The sequence below is a fragment of the Boleophthalmus pectinirostris genome, unplaced genomic scaffold, assembly GCF_026225935.1.
Source record: "Boleophthalmus pectinirostris isolate CB_2022bp ecotype Guang Dong unplaced genomic scaffold, ASM2622593v1 HiC_scaffold_7, whole genome shotgun sequence".
Lineage (NCBI taxonomy): Eukaryota > Metazoa > Chordata > Actinopteri > Gobiiformes > Gobiidae > Boleophthalmus > Boleophthalmus pectinirostris.
This window is the reverse complement of record NW_026571473.1, coordinates 9,556,704-9,569,019: the sequence shown is the minus strand read 5'-3', so window position 1 is coordinate 9,569,019 and position 12,316 is coordinate 9,556,704. Positions and strand designations below refer to the sequence as shown.

The 12,316-nt window shown below is 36.9% G+C and overlaps 1 protein-coding gene across 1 annotated transcript in view; it reads left to right on the top strand.

The window, feature by feature from the left end:
* Nucleotides 1-12,316, top strand: part of dnajc6 (DnaJ (Hsp40) homolog, subfamily C, member 6) — a 58,161-nt gene that overhangs the window by 23,738 nt on the left and 22,107 nt on the right. The window contains exons 3-7 of the mRNA XM_055165312.1: nt 2,680-2,729; nt 4,447-4,595; nt 6,432-6,554; nt 9,326-9,459; nt 11,698-11,892. Of these exons, the coding sequence (XP_055021287.1) occupies nt 2,680-2,729; nt 4,447-4,595; nt 6,432-6,554; nt 9,326-9,459; nt 11,698-11,892 (651 nt within the window). The remainder of the gene's footprint in view (nt 1-2,679; nt 2,730-4,446; nt 4,596-6,431; nt 6,555-9,325; nt 9,460-11,697; nt 11,893-12,316) is intronic.

Below are 12,316 nucleotides of genomic sequence, written 5' to 3'. Positions count from 1 at the left end.
CACAGCCCTCCTGAATAATTAAACTCCTTTGACCTGCTTGTTTGTTTACCTGGACGACGAGAAAATTTTGTCGAGAAACCAATCTGGGGACAACACCTCCCCATGTGCTACACAGACAGAGGGGGGGGCAGATTTCTGAATGACTTTAGTGTCCTTGGAGCCCACCCAGACAAACCACCCCCCGCCCCTTCTCTCATCCTGATACCCACCACACCCCTCCCGACACCAGACACAATCCATCTTAGTCAACGTGTATCCTTGACTGACTTTTATATCGTGTGTCTCCATCTTTTAATATAGGAAAGACACTGCAGTGAATGGAGCAGCCAGCAGGGGGCAGCTGATGTCATCAACATTCTCTGGGGGTGTGAGGCTAACTGTAGGCTCTGCTCTGTCTGAAGTTTCGTTAAAGTTTAATCTGTGCTTTATTTTAACACAATCTGACCAGAAAGATCAGACTTAGCTGCAACTGCAAATGTTGAGCTCACATAAAGTTACATTCACAAGCAAGCGAGCATTGGGCAACAGTTTTTCAGCTAGTCTCTCACTTTTTTGTTGAAAATCAAACCCCAAAACAGGACCATGAAAGCTTTTATTGATCACAAGCTCCTGAAAATGTGCTCTTTAAATCCATTTTGTGTTTTTCTTGAGTTTCAGACTTAATAGCTTTTTGAGTGTGTGCTAATGTATGCATTGTGTCACCATGGTAACTCCTAAACATTCATACCACACTCAGATGTATGACAGTATATTATGGTCCAAGGCAAGAAAAATTATTTGATGAAGGCTTTTTTGCCAAAACGTTATTTAAAAAAGCTTTTGGACATCGACCATCTGAGTGTGCTATGCATTTTTTTTTCCACTTTTTTATTTTGCTGTTCCTTGCATTTGCTTATCTACAAGAACTTTGATGTGCGTTTCTGTTTAATTTGAACCTCTAAACATTCCACCATCAGAGATGCCTGTACACCCCTCAGCGTGCTGTCCCAGCAAATGGGTCAGAATTGAACCAGCAACTCTAAGTTATAGACAACTACCACTATCATCATAACTCCCTAAAAAGCAATATGATGTCAAGTCAGTACTTAAAAAGTCTACATTATTTGCTATACAGAGCCTAAAAATCAGACTTTTAAAACAATAAAAACATCCACAACTTATACATTTACTTAATGCCTTACTGTGGAATATTTCAGGTAAAGCAATGACATCTCCATGGATATATGGCAGACACCATCACTAAACTCATATTACTTTTAATATAAAGCAACAACAACTTTTCAAAAAATAATCCATAACGCTTTCTTGTTATCTTCTTGCACCATGTAATGTTACTGTATTTTGAACTAGTTTAGTACTTGGTTTAGTCCTGGTCATACTTGAAAACATAATATTGGGTACCTTTCCTACTTAAAGGTGCACTGTGTAACTTTTCTGGTGGAGGGTCCGTCAAATGCTTTTCTTCATGAAGACGTTATTGCTTTGTCTGGAATATTTCACAGTATTAAACATTTCTATCTTCATGCAGACCAAACCAGACCAAGTTACAGATCAGCTCTGTGGAGAGGTGACCCCGCCCACAGTCAGAATGTCTGTTTTTCTAGGTATTTTTGAGCAATAAAACCACCTGTAATTGAATAAATGTAAAGTAGAGCCGTTTAATGTCATATCGTGGAACAATACAGGCAGAAAAGTTACACAATGCACCTTTAACTGGTAAAAAAGCTTAGTCATAATATTACTGAACCATGAACGAATGCGGGACACTCTGTTGGTTAGGCCCCATATGTTGTCTTTGATCGTGGCTGGGCAGTGATGTGGACCTCAAAATGGCGGCGTGCACATGGAGCCCAGTCTAACGTTATGTATGCATGACTTCAACCCTGCTGCACCTTCTGGACATTCAAGCACTCATTTCATCAGGGTTCAAAATGTTCAAGAAGTGTGTGGCTATGATACAGACACTAGGGGTTTGTAAATTGGTGTCCATTTTTGTACCAATTAATACATGTCAGTTGTTAAGTTTTGTTATTTCATGTCTAAGGATGCAATAATCAATCTTTCGCAGTTCTGATGCTGATGATACTTTGACTTTGAAGGTGCATTGTGTAACTTTTTGGTGCAGGGTCTGTCACCTTCTTGTTTCTATGGATGTCATTTGTCTGCTTAGAATATCTCACAGTATGACATTGAACAATTCTACTTTTCATTTATTCAATTACAGGTGGTTTTACAGCTCAAAAATAATACAGCTTTATTAATATAAGTTTAAACATTATGAGGCATTCTAGGTCAAACTCAGCCTGTAACCGATATCATGGAACCGATACCTGGGTCCAGCAAATTTATCGATGCTGATATTTGATACCAGTGCCTGTAATCTGTGCATCCCTGCTTATGTCTCCTCCAAGTAAATTGAAAGGAAACATACTTAAATGTGCACCATGTAACTTCTGGTGGAGGGTCGGCCATCTGCTTGTCTCTGTAGAACATTGCAGGAAAAAATTAAGTCAAGCAGGTGCTGGACCTTTTACCAGAAAAGTTGCACAGCACCAAAAAAACAAAAACAAAAAACAAAAAAAAAAACAATTGGTTCACATGTATAAAGAATAAAAAGGAGATAAAAGAATTACTAATGTTAAAATGTTAACTCATTCATATGTCTGTTGTCTCTTGCAGGTACACAAAAGGAGAGCTGGACATCGCATACATCACATCAAGGATTATAGGTAAACATAAACTGTTGTCAGTGTCTTTATGTTGGACACTGGGGAGGGAGGGGTGGGGGGGTCGATTTGGGCCACAGAACTTTTCCAGTGATTCTGATCTGAGAAGCAAAAGGAAAGACACAACTCCCCCTCCTCTCCCGGTCGCTCCGTGGACAGAGAGGAGGCTGGTTAATATGCCCAGGGCATGAAGTTACCTGACCCCTTCCTGATGCGCAGTATTACGTGCAGAGCCTAAGTTCTGCTGTGCGCAAAAGTGAAGCTGTAACGGAATTCTTCACATGTAGCCTAACAAGAAACGATAAAATCCAAGCAAAGCTGTTTGCAGTTTGACATGGAGCAAGAGACGAGAGAATAGAGAGAAAGATGTGATGAAAGAGCGAACAGAACCCACTAAAAATCAGTTCATCCTCAGAGTCCAAACCAACACCTGTCTGTGTGTTAAAGCTGCACTGCCCCTCACAACAGCCACATGTGCAAGATCATTTTAATAAAATAATGGCAATAGGCTTTTATATGGTTTGTGAATTTTTGATGAGTGCAGTGTCAGAAACTTTTGACTCAACTGTTTTAGACATTCTTGGAGACAAAGCTAAAATAATCTTGACAGTTAGTCTGGTCCTGATCAGGTTTGTTTCTGGGTGCTTGTTACTGTAGCAACTCAGCACCACTATGTGGCGTGCCCCCCGGGTAGATCTGACTCATAAACATGTTTTAACTTAACTATGATATGCAGCGGCCTATGCCTTTCATCCCCATGTGATCAAGGATCCATTTCCCAATATAGTTATAACTACACAGCAAATACAGTTTACTCCAAATGGTTCCCAAGTACAGGCCTGTCACGATAATTACTATATCATCGTTCAGTACACCAGAACACTATATTTTGGTGCTGAATATTTACCATGTGTATGTTTTTGGTAATTGTGAATCAATAGTGAGGACGTTTCTGCTACTTTCAAGTAAAAAGTAACATCCAGGACGAATTATAGCTCCATTCTGCCATTTATTTGTTGCAGCTCAGGCCTTATGATTCTGTTTAAAAATTGTTTACTGGGATTATCCTGCTTTGAGTCATTTGCATAAAGTAGTTTCAATATTATAGTTTACATAGTATCACAATATTTCTATGTAGCAATTAGGGATGGGACAAGACTCTTTCTACAAGACATGTCATGAGATTTGGCTCACGAAAACAAGACAAGACGAGATTTTGATACAATTTTAATAAATAAATTGTGCCATTCAGTTCATAATTTTGGCTTCTTTTTTATGTTTTTAATTTGACAGTTTTGGTGTCATTGTAGCACTGATTTTTGGTATCACAGCTTCTCAAGAGGAGTTACTCAGCAAGGTGAATCTTTTTTATCCAAGGCAAATGTAAAAATATGTGAAAAAAAAATCTCACAAGGTCATTTTCTTCATGGTCTTTTGGCAGTTTTGTCTCTCAAAACCTTGTCCCATCCCTAGTAGCAATATATCATGCTTTGTAACTACACAAGAGGAAAAAACGCCAAAAAAAATCCTGTAGATATTGTATGTTTTAGTACAGTTTTTTTTTTATTTTAATTGTTTTTATTGTCTAGTAATAGTGGTGTATTTCGTTATTATAGTGTGAATTGTGTATATGATATTTGGCCAGCATGAGGAGAGTTTGAATGAGAACGCAGAGATCTTTGGGAGTGTATGAGTTGTGCTAACTTATTTTCCGTTACAGTGATGACATACCCAGCCGAGTCAGTTCAGATTGGCTACCAGAACCACGTGGAGGACATCCGCTCCTTCCTGGACAGTCGCCATGCCGACCACTACACCGTCTTCAACCTGTCACAGCGCAACTACCGCGGGGCCAAGTTCTCCAACAGGGTGAGGAAGCAGGAAATGAATGGGACCATATGCAGCTCAGAAATTAAGAATTAGGGAGGTTATACTTTATTCCCAGAGATGGATTAAGTACTCAGTTTTGTTATTTAAGTAAAAGTACAGATACAGAGGCAAAAAGTTTACATGAGTATTACATGAGAAAATCTAAATCTACTTAAGTATTATAACTACCTGTTGTAAAATGTACTGTAAAAGCATTTTTCAGAGATTTTTAGAACAACTTAAGGATGAAATGTTGTGATTTTGATTAAGAATGTGGCTGATTTTAAGTGATTTAGTTGATTTCTTAATTTTTCTAATCCTTTTTGAGTATTTGGTTTGTTCAATATTGGGATGGAAGCTCAAATTAAATGTGCTAAAAATAAGTCTCAGCCAATTCAGCAGGTCTCAAACCATAAAGAAGAGTACTTTTTACTTTTCAGTCCAGATCTAAAATGTAGTGGAGTAGAAAGTACAGATACAGAGGCAAAAAGTTACCGTAAAAGTAAGACATGAGAAAATCTACTTAAGTATTATAAGTATCTGTTAAAAAATGTACTGTAAAAGTAAAAGTATTTTGCAGAGACTATTTAAGGATGAAATGTAGTGATTTTGATTAAGAATTTGGCTGATTTTAAATTATTCAATTGATTTAATATTTCTAGTAATTTGGTTTTCTCAAAGTTGGGATGGAAACTCAAATTAAGTGTTCTAATATAAGTCTCAGCCATTTAAGCAGCACTTTTTACTTTTAAGTCCAGATCTAAAATGTAGTGGAGTAGAAAGTACAGATACACGTTCTCAAATATAGAAGTAAAAAGTATCCAGTGTACAATTTACTTACGTGAAGTACAGATACATAAAATTTGTACTGAAGTATTGTACTTTTACTTTTGTACTTGATACCTTCCACCGTTTATATTCCTTGCTGATCCAAAAAAAATCTCGACAGATTAACAGTGCAGAGGACTTAGAAGGATGTGTGGAGTTGACCACACCAAGACTGCTTCTCTCTGCATGTAGATGTAGAAATGACTCATGCAACAGACTCCTCACATTCCCACATCACTTGTTTAACTTTCCTGTTATTAAGACAGTCACCTCTCTGTCCAACTACTATTTTTATACTTCATCTGCACAGAACTGTTAAGAGACTCTCACTCTCAGATGAAATTTCAAAACATGATACTATCCATATTACACTCTTTTCTGATCTATGTTGTAAATGTTATTTCCTAATCACAAACATACCCGGAATTGTGTTTTGTTTCATTCACACTGCATATTTAGTCCTGCTCTCAAACAGAAAACACTCTGTTCTAACTTACAGGACGTGCTCCACTGTATTTTTAAACTCTATACGCCTTCGCTAGAATAATTGGGATCATTTCAGCACTGGAATTACCAATATCTACTGAACAAAACGTAAAAAGGTAGATGTTAACTATAAAATGACTGCTTCATGACATCACAAGGTGGAACAGAGCATTTTGAGCTTTGGCGATGTAGATAGACTAATAATAAAGTGTTATTCAAATATGTGTGAATGAAACAAAACAACCCCAGGCATGTTTTTGATGTAACATAGTCAATTTTGCATAATATAGGATCTTTAATAAAAATTTTTGGAAAGTGGAATACAAAAACATATATACTAGTACACATGGGTTGCAGAAATGGCTTTTTAAACTCAATATTAAATCACCTAAAACATGAAGCTGAAACCATGAATGCACAATTTTAAGTTGAATAAAGGTTTCTCAATTACAATCATTTATTTCTTCTTTATTGATGTTGTGCATATGTTGAGTTCTTACCTACTACTTGTGTGTGTTCCAGGTCTCCGAGTGTAACTGGCCCTCCAGACAGGCCCCCAGTCTGCACAACCTCTTCGCTGTCTGTAAAAACATGCACAACTGGCTCAAACAAAACCCCAAGAATGTGTGCGTCATCACCTGCTCGGTACGCTACATATGTTAACATTAAAAGTGCACTGTGGAAATTTTCAGAGGTTCATCAGCTGCTTGTTTCTTTGGACATGTCATTACTCAAAAATACCAAACCAGGCCAAGTTACAGGTCAGATCTGTGGAGAGGTGACTCCACTCATTCAGAATCCTTGTTTTTATTGATATTTTTGAGCTATAAATCCACCTGTAATTGAATAAATTCAAGGTAGATCTGTTTAACATCATACTGAAACATTTCAAACAAACCAATAACATCTCCACAGAGAAAAGCATATGACACCAGAAAAGTTACGCCTTTAACTTTAACAAAAACAAGCATATTTTCATCTAGTCAAGTGAAGTTTTGAATATTTGGGTCATGTGCTAGTCCAGTTTTAGCAGTATTCATTGGTATTCAGTGAAGCAGTGATTGCCAATGCTTTGCCTTTGGCTTGGCAAGCTGCTCTGTGTTGCACAATAACTCCTCTCTCTGTAACCTCATGTGACCCGGCAGATGCTGAATTGAACACATATTATACCAAACAACTGACCATTACCAGTTATGATCTTGTGTATTTAAAAGGGCCCATATTACACTATTTTCTGATCTATGTTATAATGTTGTTTCCTCTTCACAAACATACCTGGAGTTGTGTTTTGTTTCATTTCATTCACATGTTTAACACACAAAGCCTGCATATTTATTAAGTAATTTTTTTTCTATTGGAAAACACTGTCTTCCACCTTGTGATGTCATGTGGTGATACAGGAAGTCACTACACAGCTTTGGGAAATTCCTCATTTCAGTTTTCTGCAGCAAGTGACTGGGACCACCTTCAACAGACTTTAAAATCGTAGTTCATTTTAACCTCTGTCGACTTTTAAAAACTCCTTCCAGGGTATTTTACAGTACAATTGTGCATGTTTTTAACACATTTATATCTTTAATCTGCAAATGTTTCATTGTCTTATATCTCTATTCACGGTTTCATGTTATAGTTGATGTGTGAGTGTTTCCCGTTTGTGCTTTTGTTTTATACTGCCTCTTGGCCAGGGCGTCATTGTAAACGAGAAGGTGTTCTCAACTGACTTATCTGGTAAAATATTGAATAAATCAAAACAAATAAATAAATACATAAAATGAAACTACACTGCACCTTTACTACAATCATTTGGATCATTTCAACCCTGGAATTGCCAGTCTCTACTGAACTAAAGTTAAAATGAGCTGTCACTCAAGCATGTGTGAATGAAAACAACTCCAGGTATGTTTTTGAGGAGGTAACAATATTATAACAAATTATCCTAAATCTCATAAGAGTCAATTTTGTGTAATATGGGACGTTTTGTTTTCTTAATTTGCAAAACACAACTAAATAACTTGACATAACAACACTCAGTTCTTATTGTCAATTTAAATACACATTATTTGCAAATTAATTTCAGTTACACACATCCATATTTTCTTGACTTACTCAGGTCACCACATGGTCCTGATAAAGAGGGAGCATACCCACTGTCAGCCATTTCATAACCTTTGGCTGAGGTCATGGGTCAGACCACGTGGAGGGGTGAACTTTTTGGTGTCAGTTGTGTGTTGTTGTTTGTTTTTTTTTTTTTTTTTTTTTTTAAGATTTCTGTATTTTTGATTTATTATTTTTTAAAAAACATTTGAGACTGAAACTTGTAAAATGATCAGTACTTTCTTAATGTTTGACACCTGTACAGACAAATGGACTGACCTGTTGGGCGGTCCTAACCCACAGATGAGGAATAAAAGCATGCAGTTGAATTCATTTGGGAGGCTGTTCTTTCATATTCATTGTAAACAGAACTGGCTGATTTTAAAACTCTTCTGGACTGAAGCTGCAGCAGATATGGAAGAATATCTTTAATTTCTTTTTTACTTGGAACTGCTCTGTTTGCAAGGATATAGATTTTGTTAGTTTAGTTTTTGTTAGTGGCACTAGATGGCGCCAGTGCAACTTTTTGTATGTAACTGCTGTTAAACTCCACAGAAGAAAAATTTGGGCGACGTCTGTGTAGTTGTGTGGATATGGTTTTTGTATTGGATTTAATTTAAGTGACTTACTTTCTGTCTAGTCTTTGAACAGTTTGTCATTTTGTAATTAAGTTATTTTAAGTGCACAACAGTCATCTTCTTTTAATACATTTTCTTCGATGAAAGACACTCTTTGTTATAAGTCTGCCTCCTACTTCGACCACACCGTATCAGCTTTCCCACAGGGTTGTTTATCTTATTTACTGAAAATTTCTGGGTATTGAATCAAGTCAAAGAACAAATGAAAGACTGAAATGAATTTTTAAAAATGTAGACAATCTAATCAAATTAATCTAGTCAAAATAAATAAAGACACTCATTTTAACTAATGTGGGTAGGTACTTTTGTGATATAAGGGTGAATGATGATTTAAGTTTAAAAAAAAAAAAAGTATACAAATAAATAATAATACAGTACAATCCAAAAAAAAGAAAGATTGTTTAAAAAGGTCTGTCTATAACACATTTAGTATGTATAGTGTGTAATGTAATGAATAGGAGTGGGTTTATATAAGTTTTCTTCCTCCCTCTCCTTTTCAAGCAATGGGCTTTTTGGTTGGTTACAATATATATGTAGTATGTATATGATGATTGGCACAAACTCAAAATAAAAACTAATCAATCCGTCAATCATTGTTTACAGTGTAACCTCAAATGCTTCATACATGCCCCTCTCGTTAACATGAACTCTTTCTAACCCTCTTGTGTCTTGTGTATTTTTTAGGATGGGCGTGCTCCTTCAGGTGTTCTGGTGTGTGCCATGTTTTGCTTCTGTCACCTGTTCACCAGCCCCGTCCCAGCCATGCAGCTGCTCAGTGCCAAGAGGCCCGGCTCTGGTCTCTGGCCCTCCCACCGCAGGTTTGTTTCACTACAGGTTTACACTACTGTGGATTTGACAGATAAGACTGTGTTTGTTTAGTTAAGTGCATATGACAGGTTGTTATTAATCTTTATTAAGGACACAAAAAGCACATGGCCCATTGTTAAGAAATACAGAATATACTGCATATTGCATATTATTAAAAAGAAACAATATTATGTAAAAGAGAGACGCATAGAACCAATATTATCTCTATTCCCTCAGAGGTATCAGGAGTGGGCAATTACTTTTTCCATGGGGCCACATGAGAAACAGAAAATATTGTGGAGGGCAGAACCAAAATGTTTAACTCAATTCTGCATAATATTTATTGTATTTCTTTATAAAAAGCAGTAAATATCATTGTTTTGAGGAGCTGGTAAGTCTGATAAGAGTGTATGTTATGACTAAGCAATGAAAAAGTGAGGCTGCCTCAGAAAAATGTCATTCAAAAAACACAGCTAAAATAAAAGCAATGAAGCTTTAGTCCATGCATGAGGTAAAATGGTAAAATATATTTATTTTGTAATTCCAAATTATCTTAAAAGGCCTGGTCAGAGTCAACAAAAGAGCCATATGCGCACTGTACAATGCCCAGGTCTGCTCTGTATAGACATGAGCGCCAGTCATGCCATATTTTGAAGGTAAACCTCACAGAGCTGACCTCAGGACAGACTAAAGCATAAATAACAGCATTAAAAGCATTTACAAGCCTAGAAAATTAATTTCACTGCAACATAGTTAACATAAAGACAAGATTTTCAGTAAAATCTTGTCTGTTTTAAATGTGTGAGCTTATAATTTGACAGTATAATGTGTCATATGATACATAGAGGTAATTGCATTCAGCTTTTACCTAGCAACCATAATGTACACAAGTACCAAAACCTAAATTTTGGTACTTGTCTGAATTACACAATAGTTATGATTAGACTAATAAAAACAGAAGACATCCCTTCTACTTTGTTAACTCAATGTTGATTTAGGATTGAATTTTCAGTGTTGATTTTAGAAGTCAGCACTACTTCCTGTGGTTTTGTACTTTTCTTCTCAACTTGTTTTTCCACAAACTGACACTTAACTGATGTAAAACTATGATAAATATTAACCACAGGTGCTTTCCCACCAAACCAAGTAAGTACCTGAAGAAACCTGTCATATGCACATTATCTGACTTCATAATGCACTCCTATGTATTAAAGGTGCACTATGTAACTTTTCTGGTGGAGGGTCAGTCTGTATTTTTTGTCAAATGTTTCACAATTTGGCATTAAACTTAACTGTCTCCATGGAAACAAGCAGGATGCAACCAGACCGAGATAACGGGTCAGATCTGTGCAGAGGATGGCCTGGTGACTATAGGTGTGCATGTTATAATTGAATGAATGGTGGATAACTTTAAAGCCACACGGTGAAATATTTCAGACAAAGTAATACCACCCCCATGGAGACAAGCTGGTGGCAGACCATCTACCCGAAAAGTTACACAATGCACATTTAAATAATAGGGTATTATGGGCAGTGATACATTTTCTCCGCACTCAGCAGCTGGCCGCACGTTCTTGTATTTACATTTTATTTTATCATCCTGTCAGCCTTTACTGTCGCCGGTGTTTGCCAGCGCTCGAGTAGGGTTTCCAATCGCAATTTTATGGAAATGTGGCAATAAAATCATTCAGAAAAGACCATTAAACTATTAAAATGCTTTCGTACGCTGCGGGGAGTGAATTGTGCTGCGTTGCTCGTGTCTGTGCCAAGTGTAAATGCTGTATATGGGAGCAGAGTCTTTTTCTTTTTTTTCCATCAACCTCCCTTGTAGAAAAGTGACTAATGCTCCCACTTTGTACTCCTCCTCATCAAATAAATATAATAAAATAAAGTGCATATGACAGGTCGGACTGCTCATTTTACTAAAGTACACGTAAGATTGCTTGAAAATTGTATACATTTTTCCCTCATTTGGGCAATTTTCTACACCTTTGCTAGAATCATTTGGATGATTTCAGAGCATTTTGAGCTTTGGGGATGTAGACAGACTAATAATAAAATGTCACTCAAACAACTCCACGTTTGTTTTTGAGGAGGTAACAACATTATAACATGGTTTAAAGCTCACAGGAGTCAATTTTGCGTAATATAGGAGCTTTTCATGTTGGAATGTTATAATTTTCCAAGAAATTACATCATTTCTATTATTGCAATGTGTGCCTGTTCATTCTGTCCCCTGTCCACTGCAGGTATATAGGCTATGTGTGCAGCATGGTGTCAGAGAAGCCCAGTCTCCCTCACTCCAAACCTCTCCTCATCAAAGCGGTCTCCATGAGTCCCGTCCCGTACTTCAACAAGCAACGCACCGGCTGCCGCCCATTTTGTGACGTCCTCATCGGGGAAACCAAGATCTTCACCACAGCACAAGAGTATGAGAAGATGAGGTAAGTCCTGCTTTCAGACTCTGCAAGTTTAAAGTTGGAGATTTTGATTATTACAGGTTTTCTCATTATGACTTGGTGGGGTAGTACCTGTACTAAATATTTATCAGAGTTTTATATCAGTTGTACAAGTGTCAGTTTGTGAAAAAAAGTATTTGAATTTGAATTTATCTCTGTTTGGAGGATAAGCCCCTTGAGATGTCTCACCATCTTGTTTTTTAGGAGGTCCTCATAGTCACAAGAACAGAAGGCAGATACAGTAGGGCAGACAGTCAGCTACATAAATTCAAATAAACATAGAAAAAACAAAACAACAAAATCAACACAACCACACACACATACTCACTCACACTTGACTGTTAGGCACATAATAAATCAAATTTGGACAAAAACTAAGACAGAGTAGCAGCGAGTTCTCAACAGAATA